A 21730-nucleotide genomic window follows, 5' to 3' on the forward strand; every position below is an offset into this window, starting at 1 on the left:
GAGAATGAAAGGGACTTGGGGGTGGTTGTGCAGGCAGATATGAAGTTCTCTGAGCAGTGCAGACGGGCTGCAAGAGTAGCTCAAGGAGTATTGTCAATGATATACAGGAATTTTTCCAGCAGGGATAAGGAGGTGATTATTCCATTGTATAAGGCGATGGTCAGGCCACACCTAGAGTACTGTATACAGGTCTGGAGGCCTCATTTCAAGAAGGATGTAGAGCTGCTGGAACGAGTACAGAGAAGGGCAACAAGATTAGTGAATGGAACAAAGGGGTGCTCTTACGAAGAAAGGCTTAAGTTTTGCAAATTACAGTGTCTGGAGACTAGGCACCAGCGAGGTGATCTGATAGAGGTGTATAAAGCCTTGAATGGTTTAAGCATGCTCAATGCTGATGGGATTCTTCCTCTAGCTCAGAATAATCACCTGAGAGGGCATAAATTCAAATTGAGGAAAGACAGATGTAGGATAGACGTGCGGAAATTTGTCTTTAGCCAGCGGGTGGTTGGTTGGTGGAACAGACTTCCATCCCTTGTGGTGGAGGTTGATAGCCTAAATAAGTTTAAGGCTCAGCTGGACAGGTATTTTGAACGAACAGAGGGGTGAAGTGGAAGTGGTATTTTTTTTTTTTTTTTTTTTTTTTTTGGCTGATGCTGCATAAGCTTGCTTTCTTGCATCAAATGCCTCTACTAATGCTAATGCTAATTACTAATGAAATTTCTGTTTGAACAGAAATATCTGAGCTACTGAAAACATCAGGTGGCCTTGAAGCCTGACATGTTATCTTGTGAATACAACCAATGACAAAAGTCCATCCCTTAGCAGAGAGAGAGAATCTTTGTGGCCATTAAGCCAGGGGTTTACAGCCTCCTGTTTATAGGAGGCTGTAAACAGGAGGCTCAGAAGCCTCCTGTTCCGGGTAAAATAACGGAGTCACTGGTTAAAGATGCATTGCAGGATCATCTAGACAAGACTGCAGCAATAATTCAGACACAGCATGGGTTTGTTAAGGGAAAATCTTGTCTGACAAATTTGATAGGGTATTATGATGTGGTTACAAAGGAACTGGATGCAAAAAATAATTTTGATATCATATATTTCGATTTCAGGAAAGCTTTTGACACTGTTGCGCATGGAAGACTATTGTACAAATTGGAGCAGAATGGTATTAAGGGTAAGTTGCTACAATGGATAAAAGGATGGTTAAGTGGGAGAAGACAGAGGGTGGTAATCAATGGGTGCTGCTCTTCGTGGACTAATGTTATTAGTGGAGTCCCACAGGGTTCGGTGTTAGGTCCACTGTTGTTTTGTGTATTTATCAATGATATTGATGAAGGTATATCAGGCTTAATGTCGAAGTTTGCAGATGATACAAAGGTTGGTAGGGTTGTTAATGATAGTAATGGCAGTGTGCTACTGCAACAGGTTCTAGATAATTTGGGCAGATGAGCTAAGAAGTGGCAACTGAAGTTTAACCTTGACAAATGCAAAGTACTGCATATGGGTAGAAGTAACCCCAGAGAAACATACCAACTGTGTGGTACTACACTTAAGGTGGTAGAAAATGAAAAAGACCTGGGATTAATTGTGCAGTCAGATATGAAGTTTTCTGAGCAATGCAGACAGGCTGCCAGGGCAGGTCATGGGATTTTGTCAATGATATACAGGAATTTTGCTAGCAGGGAAAAGGAGGTGATTATCCCTCTGTATAAGGCAATGGTCAGGCCACGCATTGAGTACTGCATACAGGTCTGGAGGCCTAATTTTAGGAAGGATGTAGATTTACTTGAGCGTGTACAGAGAAGGGCAACAAAATTGGTGAGGGGAATGAAGGGATCCTCTTACCAAGAGAGGCTTAAGTTCTGCAAATTGCAGTGGCTGGAGACTAGGCACCTGTGCGGTGATCTGATTGAGGTATATAAGGCCTTGAATGGGTTGAGCACAGTGAATTCTGATGGGATCCTTCCACTTGTTCAGATTACGAACCTAAGGGGGCATAAATTCAAATTAAGAAAAGCAGATGTAGAATAGATGTGCGGAAATTTGCCTTTAGCCAGCGGGTGGTTAATTGCTGGAACAAACTTCCATCTGTCATTGTGGAAGTTGATAGGTTGAATAAATTTAAGGAGGAACTGGACAGGCATTTGGAGGCAATGGTGTGATTTTTTAAAATTTTTTTTGGCTGATGCTGCATAAGCTCATACACTTGCTTTCTTGCATCACATGCCACTACTACTACTACTACTACAGCAATAAACTAAATGGGAAATATAGCTCCCACACATGATAATGGTGTGTTTTCGCCTTAAGTGTAGGAGATCTGTGGACTTACTATTGACAATTTCAACATTGACCTATACTTAACAAGTACAGATAAATGTTGAAAAAAAGTCGAGAGTTCGGGTTAAATTTGAAAGTGTCTCCAATTATGCGCAGACACAATAAGAGGGAGTACATGATGACAGCTATGTCAATCAATTCGGCCCTGGATTGTGCAAGGCTCATGGGTAGAATTTTTCTCGGTTTGGTCTGTGCTTATTAATAGGAGAGATTGCTTCTACAGGGATGGGATACTCTTAAATAGAAAGGGTGCAAGAATATTTGCTGATGCTATCGAGGCAATGTTAGATGGGTCGGAAAATTGCTAGTTTGGGGGATTCACAGACTAATAGATTAACAGTGGCTGCAGGCAGAGATGGAAGTGAATCTTTCAGGGCTTCTATTGCAATGAGCAGCAACCTAGAAAGAAAGTTGCTGGAGATTTCAGGAACTGCTGGGAGTCATCATGGAACAAGTAAATACATGGAATAACTAAGAACAGGCACATGTATACAGGTGGTGCCTCGTAATTCGACAGTCAAATTTCGCGGACCGGCACAAACGCTACATGATATTGCACGATAGAATTCTTTGCTGGACTACGTAGCTGCGTTTAACGTTGCTAAATAGTGCCGGTTGCTTCATACATTTTAACCAATGGTATTAAAGAGCGGGAGTAACATTTAACCAATGATAGATAAAGCAGGAATAGATCCTATAATCATTCAGCTACATTAGCTGCCCTCAAAGATAGCTACAGGTATGCCGTCAGTTCTTCCTCAGTTATGAGACAACATTATCTCGTTAATAATCGTAGTCTGAGTTCACGTTTGCTCGAGTTGTTTGTGCTAATTTATAATTCTGCATTTCTCATAAAGTAAAAAATTTTGTGCTTTGGCAGGTATTTATTTTTTGAGTGAAATTTGATAATGGGTCCAAAGAAAAGTGAACAGCGGAATAATTCAGGAAAGAAACACACTTGGTTGAGCATAGAAAAGAAGAAAGAAATTATAGATAAAGTGCAGAAAGGTAGAAAAATTACAGATGTAGCTTAAGAGTATGGCGTCCCTAGGTCAACTGTGGCAACTTTTTGGCAACAAAGAGACAAGATTATAGGTGCTAGAGTGTTCGCTGGGGCAATGAAAATTTCTGACAGAAACAGAGCTTTAATCAATGAAGAAATGGAAAAGCTGCTTCTTACCTGGATTAGAGAAAGACAGATGAAAGGAGATCCAGTAACTCAGGCAATGATCTGTGAGAAGGCTAGGTTAATTGTTGAAGAATTGCAGAAGAAAATTCCAGGACGTATCTCAGATCAAACTGATGAATTCAAGGCAAGTCGTGGGTGGTTTCACAGATTCAAAGGTAGAACAGGTATCCATAGTGTTCTCAGACATGGGGAAGCAGCTAGTGCAGATAAAAAGGCTGCAGAGAGTTTGTGAAAAAATTTGAAGATTTAATCATGAAGGAAGGTTACTTGCCGCAGCAAATTTTTAATGGGGATGAAACTGGGTTATTTTGGAAGCGCTTACCAAATCGAACATACATCATGCAAGAAGAAGTGACGCTCCCAGGACATAAGTCCATGAAAGATAGGCTTACCTTGTTATTGGCAGCAAATGCAAGCGGAGACTTTAAAGTAAAGCCACTTATCGTTTACCACTCTAAAAATTCTCGCTGCTTTGGGAAGAAAATCAAGTCCAAACTGCCAGTGATGTGGAGATCCAATGCAAAAGCCTGGGTAGACCAGAAAGTCTTCAAACATTGGATTTTTGAGGAGTTTGTCCCGAGAGTAAAAAAATTCCTCATTGACAACAATTTACATTTGAAAGCACTGCTGATTCTTGACAATGCTAGTGCCCATCACCAAGACTTAGCAAACATTCTTGAAATTGACTTTGATTTCATCAAAGTCCAGTTTTTGCCTCCAAACACCACATCACTAATCCAACCCATGGATCAAGAAATAATTGCCTGTTTTAAAAAACTTTACACCAAGGCTTTGTTTTAACAGCTTTTCGACATGACTCATTCTTCTGATAAGACACTGAAGGAGTTCTGGATGACTGAGTTCAACATTCTTCACGCTATTTCCTTTATTAAAACTGCCTGGGAGGGAGTGACACAGAGGACCCTTCGTGCATCATGGAAGAAACTCGTTCCTTCCTTTTTTCGAGATGACAACAGTGCAGTCCAAGCCGCTGAAGAATCAGAAGCAACTGTGGCCATGCGAGAAATCATTTCGACAGTGGAGAACCTCGACATAGAAGTTGATGAGGCTGATGTGGAAGAGCTTGTGGAGGATCACAATGATGAACCAACCATGGAAGAACTCAAAACACTCAGCGAACAGGAAGCAAAAGAGAGAGAAAAGGAAATTTCACTTGAAGAAGAAGACAGGGAAAAAGGGCCAATGCCAACAGCTGCCATTAAAGAAATTTTATTCCACTGGGAGAAGGTGCAGTCTGCTTGTTTAAAATGGCACCCCAACACTGCTGTTGTAACTAGAATGGCAGACTTGTTTAACAACACTACTATGCATCACTTCAAGGCTATCTTGAAAAAGAGGGAGAGACAGTCCACCCTTGATCAATTCCTCATCCCCATTCAAGCCAAGAGGAGAAGAGAAAGGGTAGAACAAATAAATAAAACATCCTTCCAACATCTAAGGCTCAATGAAATGTGTGTACTCATTATGTATTTTGTAATTTTGTTTGTTATATGGTAGAATATAGTAAAGTCAATAATACTGTGTATTTCTCTCCGACAACGAATTAATCAATTTGCCATAAACTTATATGGAAAATATTGACCCGCAATTCGACTCTAATTCGGCGACGGATTATAGTCGAATTGCGAGGCACCACTGTACTTGCATATACAACAATGCTAGGAGTATAGTAAATAAATTTGTAATATATCATGACCCAATTTCTCTTCATTTTATTTCATTAATCATCAATGATATAAATCTAATAACATTCTAGTTATATATGATTCTGGATGTGTGTGGGTGAGAGGGAAATTTCAGCCACACACATCCAGAAATCTGAGTAAATCAAAAATTTTGAAAAATTTTTGATTTACTCAGATTTCTCATTAACAAATTTATATATACACACACCTGAACTCCTTTACATTAGCATAATTGGATAAATCTTGCATAGTGAGGATCTTTGGAAGTACCTCAACTACTGACCGATAGTGCTCAGCATGTAGGAATAAACTGTGATGCCTAGAATAGAATTTCTGTGCTAGAAAAAGACAACACAAAATAGCTTTATTAAATACTAGTAACAAGTAATATTATTCAGCAGATCAAACTGGCAAACTGATTCAAAATTTCCTACATTTATAGCTTACCTGCAGTTTTCTGACCATTACTAATTAGCTCAAGATAAAGATGAATAAACATTGGATACATAAGATAAGTCAGTTCGCTTCTAAATGGTTCAGATGATTCACTCATGAAGGTCTTCAACCTAAAATAAAAAAGTGTATACATTTAAAAGATGAAGAGAAATAATATCATAGATTGATTTTTATTTAAATCTACAAGCACCATTCGTTGCATATATGATAACCTTTCTTGGTTGAGTTTCTTGAATAAGTTTGTTACTGAAGAGTGAGTTTTTTGCTAGTGGTAGCCTTTGTGAAGAGACTTTCTTTATGAAATTTGCAAAAATGAAAAATTTGTATATGCTTTTTTAAATATCAATTTGTTCTTATTTTGACTTGGTTGTCTAATATTAGAGTGAAATTATTTCAAAAATAAAATGAGAATGAAAAAATAAAATGCAAAAAACCAAAAGAATTTTAAAATAAAAATAAGTAAAAATAAATAGTGATGAGTGCTCACAAAGAAAAAAAAAATCATGACCACTCACCACTACTTCCTTTTTTTGATGCAATACTATCATCTATATAAATCTATATTACTTGTTTCAATTTCACAAACCTCTGTATCTGAATTACAGAGAATCTAAGGCAAAATACATGTAGGTTCTCTGCACATACGCAAAAAATGTACATATGTGTGTACTCTGAAGAACATTAACCAATGATAGAAGTCTATAAAATTCTTATACTGCCCTACTAAAAATATCCTGAGTAATACATCTTGTGGAAGTATTAAGTGGATAGACACTGAATTGGCTTTGCATTAGCAAGATGTACCTAATACCTCATGGGGATGCCTTCTGTCTAATAAGGCCTGTACGTCTTGGCAAGGTCTCCACAAGGTGTTGCAGGGTGTCCTGTGGTAATGCTACCCATACATTGCACAATGTGCCCAGTAATGTCCACACATTGTCAGGTGGATAGTTATAGCATGGAATGTCCTTTTCCAATAGATCCCATATATGCTCAATTCAGTAGAGATTAGATGAGTTAGAGAGCCAAGGGAGGGCAGAGAATTCATTGTCATGTTCCTAAAACCAGTTAGCAACTTGCTGGAGTTGTCTGGTTACACTGTTATAATGGAGGGGTGTACCTGATCAGTGGATGATAGAAGGTAAACATTTCCACTGAGCTAGTGATTTTGGTGATCAGTAGAGCCAGGAATGCCATGAAAAGTCATCACCACCTCCAGCCCACCAAGCACCAACAATGCATCCAGATGACATGGCCTTGCATTGCTTTCTCCAAATGTGGATGTGCACATCAGCATGATAGAGTTTGAAAATTTTCATCAAGAACAGGTGACATTTAAAGATGTCGGTGGTCCAGTGTAAGTGATGATGCACCCATGCAAGGTGCAATTTCTTGTGTCTTGCAGTGAGCATGGCTGCCCCTGATGGCTGTCAATGGCCATAGTCTATACAAGCTAACGTCTGGTGCACTGTCCATGTGGATATTGGTCTTGCTGTTTCTACATTGTACTGGGTAGTTAGCTTGGCTACTGTGCTGCATTTCTGCTGTGTTACAGGACGAGGCAAGACTCACAATGTTCATCAAGGTCATATACCACACATGGCTGTCTCACCAATCACAGTAGACTTGTGACACCCTAGAACTGGAGCACTTAACCATATTGGCTGTTGTTGAGATACTGGTACCTGCACTTCTTGCCCTCACAATCAGTCCATGTTTGTAGTTAGAAAGATCTCAATGCAGAGCCATTCTTCCCTGAAGACATTCAAAACTTGATTGCCAAAACTACAATCTTATATCAGCTGTTCCCAATTTCAGCCTTCACCAGCATCAAAGCATCCATTCCTACACAAGGAGGTTTTGCTAATACAAAGCCAACTCAGTGTACGTATGTGTTCACCTCTTACTATTGTAAGCAGCTGAACACAGTTATCCAGGCTCTCTACCAAATGTTTACCAATATATCCAGCTTAACATTTAATGCTTCTACAAAATAATTCAATATATGGAAAGTCCAGGGGTCCAACTGACAGTCTGTGATGGCAGTATGTGGTGTCAGTTAGAGACAGCATTCAGGTAATTCCATTCCAGAGTTGTGCAATGAGTTTCAGATCTGACTCTTTGCTAGTGAAAATTCTATGAAATGGAATAAACATAATATGTGCATGTTGATACCGTTGTAACTCTTTTTGTCAGGGTAAGGTGTGTTTTACAGTCCTTTGAATGGCTATGGATTATTACATGTTTTGATTAAAGGTGGTTAAACTTGATTCCTGGTTTATGATTAAAGTTAAGGATACTTTTTCTTATGTGGCAGATAAAGATAACATTTTCACAAAGGTAACAATTAGAGATAAACTCACACTGCATGTTGCACAGATGGGGGAACCCCCTGGGGCTGTTAGACACAAAACACTAGGCTGGACGTTAAAATAAAGGCTGACAAAGATGCACACAAATTATAATTTAGATATTATTAAGGAATAACTACACTACATTATGATTGCTATCTTGAAATCTTCACTGTTGGCTTCAAATAAAATGTATGAAATGTTTGTTTCATATAAATAAAATGTATGAGATGTATAAGTGTTTGTCCCAGTTCTGATATCAGAACACAAAATTTCTACTACAAAGAACGAATGAACAGATGCTTGCTTTCTGCTGTTGTGGGTGTGACTACACCCAACCAAGTTCAGAAGCCTGCAGCACCTGATGTGATTTAGTTGGAGAAGGATTGTGAAGGCCCCCCCCACCTTTTCCTGTTGATGTTAGAATCTGGTCTGTTTTGTATGGCCCAATCTACTTTACAATCTCTTCTCCCGGGCTGGTGATCTCCAGAAGAGACGTTGGAACTATTAAATCCATGGTTTTCATTGATGTGGAAGACAGTATCATTTCCACTACCATGCTTGCCTCCAGGTGTCACTAAAGTGCTCTTCAATCTTAATAACTTCAAGTAAGACTGCATTATATACCATTTTCCAACTGGCAGTCTACCAAAAATACAGTGTGACAGACATCCCATTTGTTACAGGAGGTCTGTCACTTTGTGTAAAGAATTGGAGAGGGGCAACTCCTAGGATCTGTTTCAATTTTCTACTATCTATAAAGTAAATATGGGTGCACCTAGGTGCCCTGATTACTCTTTTCTTAATGCCTGGATGATAGAAGGTTTGGTGGGAGGGTTTCATCTTTTTTGGTGAAGGAAAGGGTATAGAGCCTTGGGTTTCTCTAAGGTACTGGATATAATTTTGCTATAGAAATGATCTGGATAATCAATAAACTGTAGGTTGTTCTAATTTTTCAAAGCTCCTGAAGGCCATCCAATTCTGCACATCAATAAGATATGCCTGGGTATTGTTTTCTCTGAAAGTGAAGCATGTTTTCATAAAGACTATGAATATGTAAACAGAAAGTACTTTAAAGACTCTTTGCTATGGCTCCAGGTCAGGGGTAGGCAACTTTTTTCGTCAGCGGGCCGAATGAAATTTTCGTATCATGATGCGGGCCGGAATAGATTGAACGATTTAATAAAAAAAAATCAGAACCTAAAAAATGTTATATTACTTGAATTACCAAATTATTAATGCATTTTTTAAAAAATATCTGAATGTCCAATTATCATTGAAAATGCGGCATTCGGCATCAATTTTTCTTTTTTTTTTAATTGGCTCATTTTATGGGCTATAAATTATATTAAATTAAAAATTGTAATAATTAGAAAAGGCATAAAACATATCTCGCACCAATATTATTTTTTTCAATAAGAAGTCCAACCCAAAGGAACTTCGTTCGATCGATGCTACAATAATAATTAGGAAATAACTCTTTGACGCTGCGTAGAATCACTTGGTTACTGTTGTACTGGCCGCAATTCCCGATTGAACCGAATTAAGCCGAACGTTTACGGCGAGTGTAGTCAGGTATGGATTTTCTATATTTATGCATTTACCGAGGGGGCCGGATTCAACATCGCCGCGGGCCGGATGTGGCCCGCAGGCCGGCTGTTGCCCGCCCCTGCTCCAGGTGATAAAAATGAGGTCAACACATGGCCCCATATCTTAGTTATATTTCAGCAGGCTGGTATCAAGAACTAATTGGCCACATAAGCTTTGGTACGGGGGAGGCACAAAGTGGAAGTCTACCTGCAGAAGAAGAACACAGAGAATCCAGTCCCTCCCTTTACCAATTCTTATTGCAGTTTTTATGAAAAAATGGATAAACCTAAACCTATGCTTGCAACATACTAATGCCGTTAAAGAAGTCAAATATTGATTTGATAGTATAGGCATGTTATTTACCTCATACTGAGGTAAATTTCTCTTATTCTTCTACAAAAGAAGCAAAATATGAACATTCTTCTATAGTAGAATTATTGGCACCCGTAGCCAAGTTGTCAGGTGCAGGGGTGCATAAGTACATGTGCCTTGAGTGACTGGGGTTCAAGCCCGTGACTGCTGAATATCGTGCTGTTTCTTGTATTCTGTGTATCTTGCGAACTCCTCTGACTGTTTGGTCATCCCGGAGTATAAACAGAATATTTATTTATTTATTTATTTTAGAAGCACTTTTGAAAACAGGATCACCACATATCTCTCAATGAGATATATGATGAGGGGGAGAAGACCAAGAATAGTGATCAATGGACACTGCTCATCGTGGACTAATGTTATTAGTGGAGTCCCTCAGGGTTCAGTATTGGGTCTATTATTGTTTTCTGTATTTATAAATGATATTGATGATGGTATATCAAGCTTAATGTCCAAGTTTGCAGACGATACGAAGGTTGGCAGGGTTGTCAAGGACACTACTGACACTATGCTACTGCAACAGGACCTGGAAAGGTTGAGCAGATGGGCTGAGAGGTGGCAAATGAAGTTTAACATTGACAAATGTAAAGTACTACATATGGAAAACAGCAACCCCAGAGCAACATATCAACTCTGTGGTACTACAATGACAGTGGTAGAGAATGAAAGGGACCTGAGGGTGGTTGTGCAGGCAGATATGAAGTTTTCCAAGCAGTGCAGATGGGCTCCAAGAGTAGCTCATGGTGTATTGTCGATGATATATAGGAATTTTTCTAGCAGGGATAAGGAGGTGATTATTCCCTTGTATAAGGCAATGGTCAGGCCACACCTAGAGTACTGTATACAGGTCTGGAGGCCTCATTTCAAGAAGGATGTAGAGATGCTGGAACGAGTACAGAGAAGGGCAACAAGATTAGTGAATGGAACAAAGGGGTGCTCTTACGAAGAAAGGCTTAAGTTTTGCAAATTACAGTGTCTGGAGACTAGGCACCAGTGAGGTTGTTGTTGTTGTTATTGGGTTTAAAGACACAAGGGCAACTGAGGCCAAATTGTGTCTATTTATCGTTTAATTTCATGACCCTATCTTTATTGTTGTTAAATTATATACTTCTGTATAGGCCAATACATTTTAAGTATATTAAAAGTTCTTCAATATTTGCATTGTTTCCTAGGATATGAGATAAATCAGGTGATACGTTAAGCCTGGAAACTGATTGAAAAGTGTTTGACCAGATGGTTGAATGCAAGGGACAATCAAGCAGAAAATGGCGGACCGTAAGCCGACTCTTACAGGATGAACACTGAGGTGGGCTTTCTCCCAATAGCAAGTAGAGATGGGTATGATGTGTATGTCCAATTCTTAGCCTTGCCAACACCACTTCCTCACATCTGTTTGGTCTGAAGCAAGAGAGCCACAGCTTTGGTTCTTGTTTTATTTGGTAAAGTTTGTTGTTAGTACTCCTTTTCCACATCTGTGACCAGTTATTATAACATGCTTTACGAATTACAGACTTGTAATCAGTGTATGGAACCTGAGGATGTTGTGAGAGAGTGGGTTGAGGATGTTTAGCGGCAAAGTCTGCACTTTCATTTCCCGGAATGCCAGAATGGCCAGGGATCCAGCAAAAGCTGATTGACTGATTGGACGCACCACAGGAAAATAGTTGGGAATGAATTTCTTTCAATGTAGGATGAGAAGAGGAGAAATTCTTCCTTATGGCATTGATAGCACTGAGGGAATCAGTGTAAATTATTGCGGGTGAGATGCAAAGTTCAATAATCTTATTAAGTGCTAACTTGATGGCATAAAGTTCAGTAGTGAAGACACTGCATGATAAAGGTAGTGTGGCTGAAATTGTACATGTAGGAAAAACAGCTGCAGCACCTACCTTACTATCAGTTTTCGACCCATCGGTATATATTTTACAGACATCGGAGTTAAGGGTAGCATGAGCTGAGTGCAACTGTCTCATGTTATTGGGAGGTATGACATTCTTCCCCCACTGGAGAAAATGTGTATCATCATGTGAGGCACAAACATACGTCCAGGGTGGAACAGGTGCAGTTGTGTTCTGACAAATATCAGCTAAATTAATATTCCAACTCTGAATAAGATCTTTGATCCTGAGTGAAGCAGGACGATTTTCATGTGGCTTATTCTCATAAAAAGAATCCCACCGAGTGTGATAAAGATACTCCCAACTGGGGTGCAATGGAAGACTCTGGATCTTAGAAGCATAGAAAAGCAATAATGTTTTCCTACGAAGATGTAATGGCGGCTCGTGGGCTTCAACATAAAGACTTTGCATGGGAGAAGTCCTGAATGCGCCCAGAGCAGTCCTCAGGGCACTGTGCTGGATGACATTTAGCCGATCTAATGTGCTTTTCCTAACTGAGTCATATACGGGAGAACCATAATCTAAGCGTGAACGGATCAGAGATTTGTAGAGGTGAAGTAAGGAGTACCGATCAGCTCCCCACGACATGGATGAGACTGATCGAAGCATGTTCAACTGTTTTAGACAAGTAGTTCGTAGATATGTGATATGTGCTTGGAAGTTAAGCTTACTATCTAATATCAGACCAAGAAATCTGATGCTGTTTACTACTGGTATTGGACAATTGTTTAGCCGTAATTCAGGATGGTGGTGGACAGCACGTTTCTTACAAAAGTGAGTGGTGGTAGACTTTTGTTCAGCTAGTCGATATCCGTTGCGTGACATCCAGGATTCAATTCTGTTAATGGCAAGTTGGAGTTGACGCTCAATGGTGTTCATGCTTTGGGATTGTCAGGAGATGGCGAGGTCATCCGCGTACATATAAGCCTCCACAGTTTTGGGGATGTCTCTACTTATGCTGTTGACTCGAATTGCAAATAATGTTGCGCTGAGTATAGATCCCTGTGGTACTCCTTCTTCCTGAATATGGGGTGTAGACAGTACGTTCTGATAACGGACCTGAAAAGAGCGGTGGCGCAGGAAATTCTGAATTATCTGAGGGAGATGACCCCTTAATCCTAGGTGATAAAGGTCCATAATAATACCATGTCGCCAGGTAGTATCAAATGCCTTTTGAATATCTAAATTGACCATGACTAGATGTTGCTTCATGACAAAGGCATTCCGAATATTCGATTCAGCTTTGATAAGGACATCAAGAGTGGATCTGTTCTTACGAAAGCCGCTCTGATGATCTGTTAAAAGATTCTCTGCTTCTAAGATCCAGGTAAGCCTCGTATGTATCATTCTTTCAAAAATTTTCCCCATGCAGCTTGTGAGAGATATTGGCCTATAATTGTCAACCAAAGAAGGGTCTTTGCCTGGTTTTGGTATGGCAAGTATGTGAGAATGACACCACGGAAGTGGATAATCATTTTCTGAGAAGATTCGATTATAGAAGATCAATAGGGTACGTAAGTCCTCTTCAAGTACAGGCATACCTCGGTTAACGTTACCTCTGATAACAAAGCTTCGATATAACGAAGTCGGCAATTTCAAGCCCCATTTAACATAAAAAAAATATTCCAGTTTAATCACCTGAAATCTAAACAAACTGAAGAAATTATGGAAACCTTTGGGGCTTCTCGTGGTTGGTTCGAGAAATTTAAAAAACGGGCCAGGATTCATAGTGTAAAATTAACAGGAGAAGCTGCAAATAAGTTTCCAGAAAAACTAAAGGAAATAATTGAACGTGAAAATTTTCCAAATTTGGTGTTCAATGTTGACGAAAGTGGTTTGTTCTGGAAACGGCTACCAACAAAAAGCTTCATTTCTATTGAAGAAAAATCAGCTGCTAGGTTCAAAGCAGCCAAAGACCGTTTAACGTTACTCTTTGGATCAAATTCCTCTGGCGATTATAAATTAAAATTGTTATTAGTTTACCATTCAGAAAATCCGAGGGCGTTAAAAGGTAACATAAAAATGAATTTACCTGTAATATGGAAAGCAAACAGAAAAGCGTGGGTTACCAAGGAGTTATTTACTGATTGGTTTGTTAACCACTTTTGTCCTGAAGTAAAACGGTATTGTTAGAAAAAAAAACAACTTTGAAGAAAAAGCTCTTTTGTTGTTAGACAATGCTCCGGGACATCCTACTTATCTTAACACGTTAGACACATGCATTCCTGTCAAAGTTGTGTTTCTTCCAGCAAACACAACTTCCCTGATTCAACCACTGGATCAGGGAGTAGTAGCATCATTTAAAGCTTATAATCTGCGTCGAACATTAAGCAGTTTAACTAAACTAGAGGATAAAGAGGAAATGACAGTTAAAACTTTTTGGAAAAACTACACCATTAAAAACGCAATTGAAAGCATTGATAGTTCTTGGAAAGAAGTCACTAAGAAATGCTTAAATGGAGTTTGGCGCAAAATATGGCCAGAAGTTGTACTAGAAGAAGAAAATAACATCCAAGAAATTAGAAATGAAGTTATCCAGATGGCTCAATCAATAGGTTTCGAAAATGTCGATGAAGAGGATGTTAGAAATTTATTGAATGCAGAAGATGATGGTTTTTCAGTGGAAGATTTAGAAAACCTTGTTAGCAACGAAGACAAAGATAATGAAGACGAAGTTAAAGTTCCTGCCGAAAAAGTGTTAACAACCAAAGATTTAAAAAGGTGCTTAAATGACATTGAAAACGTTTTAAATTTTTTTAGTGAAAATGATCCTGATTTAGGAAGAAGTGTTATTGTTAAGCGATCAGTGTTAAATGCAATAACTCCGTATAGGCAATTGATAAATGAAAGAGAAAAAAAGCATAAGCAATCAATTTTAAAATGTGATTTCACTTTGTATGTAAGTTGACCGTTTATTTAATAAAACTTTTCTTTGTTCGAAAAAAAAGCTTTTCATTTTCTTTACGTAGGAACGTATCCCTATTCTGGCCATAGTATTTTTACCTCTGAAAACGAAGTTTCGCTTAACGAAGTAATTTCGTGGAACGCATCCTATTCGTTATTCGAGGTATGCCTGTAATTGTTTTAGCATGATGTAATGTACGTCGTCTGGGCCGGCAGCACTATTTGAAGATTTATTTAAGGATTCTTTGAGTTCTGTTATATTAAATGGTTGATTGTATGGAAGTGAGAGCCATGTGGAAAAGTTAATTTTGCGGCGTTCTGCATCTGCCTTGATGCGCTGAAAGGAGATGGAGTAGGAAGCAGAAGCAGATATTGAAGAAAATGATTCTGCTAGCGCATTGGCGATTTCCTTAGGTGCCGAGAGATCTTTTCCATTCCAACAGAGTATTGGAGAGGGTGGTCGAGTGAATTTTCCATTTAGCGCTTTAATTCTTCTCCAAATGAATCGTGGGTCAGTGTCTTTGGTGATAGTTGAGGCAAATGAGATCCAGGAGTCACGCTTGGCTTTTCTCCTAATCTGCCTTGCTTTGGCTTTAAGTCTTTTGTATTCTATTAGATTACTGGTTGTAGGAAACTTACGGAATTTGTTCCAAGCACGGTTTTTCTCACGCTTGGCATTAGAACAATCTGTGTTCCACCAGTCGTTATGGTGGGAGCACTTGTGGGGTCGTGACTTCGGAATTGAATTTTTTGCTGCATTTAATATCTGATTGGTAATGTAGTTAGTTACGTCTTCAATTGGATGTTGCTGAACATAACTCCTGTCTAACTGGACCTGGGTACAGTAGCTCTCCCAGTTTGCCTTCTTGAACTTCCAGGTGGATCGGTGCTCGAGATTTGCAGTTACTCGTGTTTGTAATGAGCAAAGGATTGGGAAGTGATCACTGTTTAGAGGATAGTTTAGCACTGACCATGTCATACTTGGGAAAATTGCTGGTGAGCAGATTGACAAGTCTATTGCAGAAGTAGATCCTGTAGATAGGTGAATATAAGTGGGAGATCCAGAATTTAGTATAGTTAGGTTGTTATTATTCATGAATGTTTCTATTAATTTGCCTCTTGTGTCAATCGCAGGCGACCCCCATAATGGATGGTGGCCATTGAAATCACCAAAAAGGCAGATTGGAGATGGTAGTTGCATAACCAAATTATCAAGTTCTGTATTTGACAATGGTTGAGAAGGGGATATATATATAGAAGTTAGGGTAATTGATATACTGATTGAAATACGTGCTGCCACAGCTTCTAGACTAGTTTGTAATTGAATTTGCCTGGACCTGAATTTGCCGGGGTATGTTGATTTTATAAGCACAGCTACTCCTCCGCGAGCAGGAGACTCCGAAACCCTGTCTTTTCTATATATTGTATAGTTTGTAAATTTTGGTGAAGCTTGAGATGATAAGAAAGTTTCTTGTAAACATACTCCTATCGGATTATATTTAATCAGTAAATCTTTTATGTCGTCAGAATTGCTTCTTAGTCCTCTGCAGTTCCACTGTATGATATTAGACATTATTTGAGTTTAGTTGTGGTCGATTGGTCTGACTGTTTTTTAGAAGTGGAGCATTTCGGTCTGTCTTGTTTTATTTTATCTTTTTTCGGAAAATAGGGGCGTACTGAATCCATGGTGTCATTTGCATGGAGTTCCAAAATGGGTTCCCCATTATCTAAACGCTCATCTACTTCCATACTGTTGGTAGGAGTTTCCATTTGTTTTGAACCTGTGTCAGATTTCGTTTGCTCTGTGTCATATGGGACCGATGGAGTAACACTAGGGACACTGATTGGGGTATTTGTAGCTTCGCTAGTTTTATTTTGAGGATTTTCTTTTTTTGAATTTGAAAGGGTAGATTTAAGCCAATTAGCCATTGAGGTATTAGGCGGAATTGATACATCTGTTTGTGCTCCAGTAGATACATAGTTTCTAGTGCGAACAGCGTAGGATCGACTGCTAGGCATGCTCAACATAACTTGCCAACGTGCTTCAGGAAACGTAACTTTATTTTCTACTTTATATTTTTGAATTTTTTTCCCTGTAATCCATAATTCGCAAGATTTGGAAAAGGCAGGGTGACTTCCCTTGCAGTTTGGACACGCAGGGGTTGCCACTGAGCAATCAGCTTGAGTATGGTCTTTAGATCCGCATATGGGACAGATGGAGTCACCTCTACATGCCTGCTGTGAATGACCATATTTCTGGCATTTGAAGCAACGAACGGGATTCGGAATATATGGTCTAATACGGCAATTCAAATAGCCAGCTTTGATTGAGGATGGTAAGTCTGGAGTACTGAATGTTAAAATGATGGTTCTAGTTGGAGTTAGATTCCCATCTTTTTTAGTCATGATTCTTTTTACACTTGTTACCTTTTGACTACTAAGTTCTTGGAGTAGTTCTTCTTCGGAGACTGAAGTTAGGTCCCACTCACTGATCACACCTCTTGATGAATTTAAGGTTCTGTGGGGAGTAACTGATACTGTTAGCCCCCCAAAAGATGTTGTATTTAACAGCCGCTCAGAATGTTTTGAGGTGGCTGTTTCGATCAGGAGGTCTCCGGATTGTAGTCGCTTCACCATTTTTGGTGACCCTGCAATAGACTCTAAACACTTTTGTATCAAGAATGGTGATAACTTGCCTACAGGTTGGGCAGATAACGAATGTACCACCAAGAAATTCGGTATATCATTTTGACATTTTGCTTCCCTTCGAAGCCTTTTTGGGTGAACACAGTCATGGTCAATTTCAGAAGTCTCTTGTCTTGAGCTCAATGGCTCTAAAGGGGGATAACTATTTGTATCCATATTAGCTCCTTTTGGCCCTGGGGGTTTACCTTTACCACCCAGGTTACCGGCCCCGCCACGGGGAGGCAGGAGCAGTGCCGCTTGTGGCCAAGCGTAGAGGTTAGTTTAGTTAGTAGAAGTACTAAATTAAAGAAAAAGGTACTTTCCTTCTTCTGGGCTCACTTCTTACGTGTTTTTAAGAAAATGAAGCTACTTAACGAAAAGGTTTAATAAGTAAGGGAGAAAACAAAAGAGAACCTAGTCGCTTACCAAAAAACGCTCTTTAATCGCACGAGAATCGCTTGGCCACGGAAACGCTTGGCACCCGGGGCCACCAGCGAGGTGATCTGATAGAGGTGTATAAAGCATTGAATGGTTTGAGCATGCTCAATGCTGATGGGATTCTTCCTCTTGCTCAGAATAATCACCTGAGAGGGCATAAGTTCAAATTGAGGAAGGACAGATGTAGGATAGACGTGAGGAAATTTGCCTTTAGCCAGCGGGTGGTTGGTTGGTGGAACAGACTTCCATCCCTTGTCATGGAAGTTGATAGCCTAAATAAGTTTAAGGCTCAGCTGGACAGGTATTTCGAACGAACAGAGGGGTGAAGTGGAAATGGTTATTTTTTTTTTTATTTATTTATTTATTTATTTATTTTTTTTTTTTTTTGGCTGATGCTGCATAAGCTTGCTTTCTTGCATCAAATGCCTCTACTAATGCTAATGCTAATGATGATCCTGAAAACAAACCCTCAATTGCTCACATAAATTCTAGTAGCAGAAATATGTCGAGAGCCAGATTTTCATGCTAAGAAGCACAATAATAACTGCAATAGGTATTCCACAATTATCCAGTCTTTTTACTCTGTATGCTTAGATGGGATTTATTGGGATTAATGTTAGCATCTCAACCACTTCTAAGCATGAAATGGCTCAGGAGTGGTTGAGATGCCAACATCAATTTATTTCATTCTTGCAGACATGTGAGAATTTCTAATTTTCAGAACTCTGCACAATGGCAAAGCCATAGTGATGCCACAAATTTGGCAATAGAGAAAACATAGAACACAAAGTTATCTGACACTGTTTGTGTTGCATTTGAGGACAATGCTTGGACCAGGAATACCTGACTGGTATTAGAGAAAGGGGAAGTCCCATATTATTATAATCAGACTATTCAATAGAGCTAAATAAAACATATGTTTAAAAGTGAATGAAATGGAGAATTGTTTTCTCAGCAAAATGCAATCGCATTAAACTGCCTTGAACATGAAATGAGAGTATCATAACAGAAACAAATTAGCATGGTAGTAAAGCCTTCCTTCCTCATTAAATGTATTGATGAAATAAAGGTCTGATATGTACAGGCAGTTCATTCCTGCCTGTACATACCTTATAAATGATAAACAGTTATAAATGATTTAAGAAGTTTGGGAACAAACTGCTCTTTGTATGAAATACCACGAATTGATTTACACAAGATTATGAACACATAGTGATTAGACAAATCACTATGTGTTCATAACACGCTACTTTACACCCACAGTAGTTCAATCTGATTGTTCTCTGACTCGTATTGTTCAGAAGGAAATACAGATGAAGAAGAAATGTTTCTTTTTTGTATAAGAAACTTTTGCATATTTTTTAATGTTATAAAATTTGATTTGGCATCTTTTTATGGGTAAGCATAGAATTTTAACTGTATTTGTTTTTGTGTGTCTCTTGATAAACAAAAACATCCTTCTAATCTGCAGAAATACAGTAATCTTTTGTGATAGAATTACAATGAAGGATAAGATTGAAATTATAAAGTGGCATATAGCAATAGAGACACGTGATGCAAGAAAGCAAGCATATGATCTTGTGTAGCATCAGCCAAAAAAAAAAAAAAAAAAACGCAATTTCACACAACCATTCCCTCTAAAAGCTTGTCCAGTTCTCCCTGAATTTATTTAAGCTATCAACTTCCACAACGACAGATGGAAGTTTGTTCCAGCAATTAACTACCTGCTGGCTAAAAGCAAATTTCTGCACATCTAATCTACAACTGTCTTTCCTCAATTCGAATTTATGCCCCCTCAGGTTCGTAATCTGAGCAAGAGGAAGAATCCCATCGAGGTGATCTGATCGAGGTGTATAGGGCCTCTATACACCTCGATCAGATCACCTCGCAGGTGCCTAGTATCGAGCTGCTGCTATCGATTTGCAGAACTGAAGCCTTTTTTGGCAAGAGGACTCCATTCCTCTTCACCAATCTTGTTGCCCTTCTCTGTACATGCTCAAGCAACTGTACATTCTTCCTAAAATGAAGAATCCAGACCTGTATGCAGTATTCGAGGCATGGCCTGACGATTGCCTTATAAAAAGGGATATTCACCTCCTTTTCCCTGCTAGCAAAATTCCTGTATATCATTGACAAAACCCCATTACCTGCTCTGGCAGCCTGTCTGCACTGCTCAGAAAACTTCATATCTGACTGCACAATCACTCCCAGGTCTTTTCTATTTTCTACCACACTAAGTGTAGTACCACACAGTTGGTACTGTTTCTCTGGGGGTTACTTCTACCTGTATGCAGTACTTTGCATTTGTCAATGTTAAACTTCAGTTGCCACTTCTCCACCCATCTGCCCAAATTTTCTAGATCCTGTTCCAGTAGCACACTGCCATTACTGTCATTAACAACTCTGCCAACCTTACAAAATATGAAATTGCTACAGAAGTTGCATGCTAGCTCAAAAAGCCTTTGGACAAAAGCCACCTTCAATAAAGACCAAATTATGAATTTATTTATTTTTTTTTTTATGAAAATCCCACACACGAGAGGTATTAGAACTTATAGTACTTAGTACTGTGCTTGGGTTAGAGGTTAAGAAGACGAAAGAAGTTATGTGTTGACATTAGACTTGAACTTCTCTAGACTGTAATTTTCAGGAAATGCGTGTGAAGGAAGGTTGTTCCAGAAAACAGCAGTTGAATGAATAAACAAGGAAGATGGTTCTGTGAGTTTGAAGTTGGACAGTAAGTGGATGTTGGCTGGTTGCGGCACGTGTTCAGACTGTTTTGAAAGAGAGAGCGGGAATTCTAGAAGCCAATTCAGAAGAACAGTGCCCATTTTTTTTTTTTTTTTTTTTTTTTGGTAGTTGTTGGCGCATCAGCTTCTGTGGCCATAATGCACCTCCCAAGGTTTTTGCAGTACTTTGATCCAAGCCCGAGGCGGGATTCGAATCCGCAACCTTAGGGTTGCCAGGCAGGCACTTTACCCACCCGGCTAGCCCAGTCGGCAACAGTGCCCATGGTAGTATCCGTAGAAAAGGCATGCAGCAGAAACAGTATGTCTATGAGACAGTGAGTGGAGAGACTCTGTTACGGATGAGTCATTAATTAACCTAACTGCTCTCTTCTGAATGGAATCAAGAAGCCTGAGAGAGGTTTAGGGAGCACCGCCCCAGATGTGGGAACAAGATTCCATGGTAGGGTGGATTTCGATTAGTACAGAGTGAACAGCTGTTTGGAAGAAAAGTAACGCTGTGAGTGAAAGAGAAAACCAAGATTTTTAGATGCAGAGGAAGCAATATTTGTAAGGTGCTTGGGCCAAGAGAAATTAGAAGTCAGGGTAATTCCCAAAAGAGATATATCAACTTGCCTAGAAATCGGAATGCCACCAAAGATAAGCATAGAAGCAGACGAATTCTTTTTGCGTGAGTTAAGACAGTTTTAGGATTGAAATCAACTAAGCTGTCTTTGCCCCACTGGAGCTTAGCATTTAAGGAATTGGTATTGGATATTCGAGAAGTTGAAGCTGATTGAGATGGGCAAGTTTTCTCAAAATGGAAAGTGGAATGCAATGTGCTATCATCAGCAAAACTATGAATAGGATTTCTAGTCAATGGAAGAAGGTCATTAATATACAAGAGGAAAAGAACTGAACCTTGGGGGACACCAGCATTAGTGGAGAATTTAGAAGACAGAGCCATCTACCATCACCCTCAGTGAGCGATCAGAGAGAAAACTGGATAACCAATTACAAAGTCAGTTGGCAAATCATAAGATGGAAGTCTGTTTAGAAGACCTTTATACCAAAC

The 21730-nt window shown here is 39.2% G+C and overlaps 1 protein-coding gene across 2 annotated transcripts in view; it reads right to left on the reverse strand.

Moving 5' to 3' along the window:
* The window catches only part of LOC150077731 (TAF5-like RNA polymerase II p300/CBP-associated factor-associated factor 65 kDa subunit 5L), a 157697-nt gene that overhangs the window by 104772 nt on the left and 31195 nt on the right, over positions 1-21730 (reverse strand). For both annotated transcript variants that reach the window (XM_090384735.1, XM_090384734.1), the window contains exons 3-4: positions 5683-5801; positions 5444-5573 (exon numbers count right to left, since the gene is read on the reverse strand). In XM_090384735.1, coding sequence (XP_090240861.1) covers positions 5444-5573; positions 5683-5801 — 249 coding nt within the window. The remainder of the gene's footprint in view (positions 1-5443; positions 5574-5682; positions 5802-21730) is intronic.

This window comes from Mastigoproctus giganteus, chromosome 11, assembly GCF_048544385.1.
Source record: "Mastigoproctus giganteus isolate SK-2022 chromosome 11, ASM4854438v1, whole genome shotgun sequence".
Classification (NCBI taxonomy): domain Eukaryota; kingdom Metazoa; phylum Arthropoda; class Arachnida; order Uropygi; family Thelyphonidae; genus Mastigoproctus; species Mastigoproctus giganteus.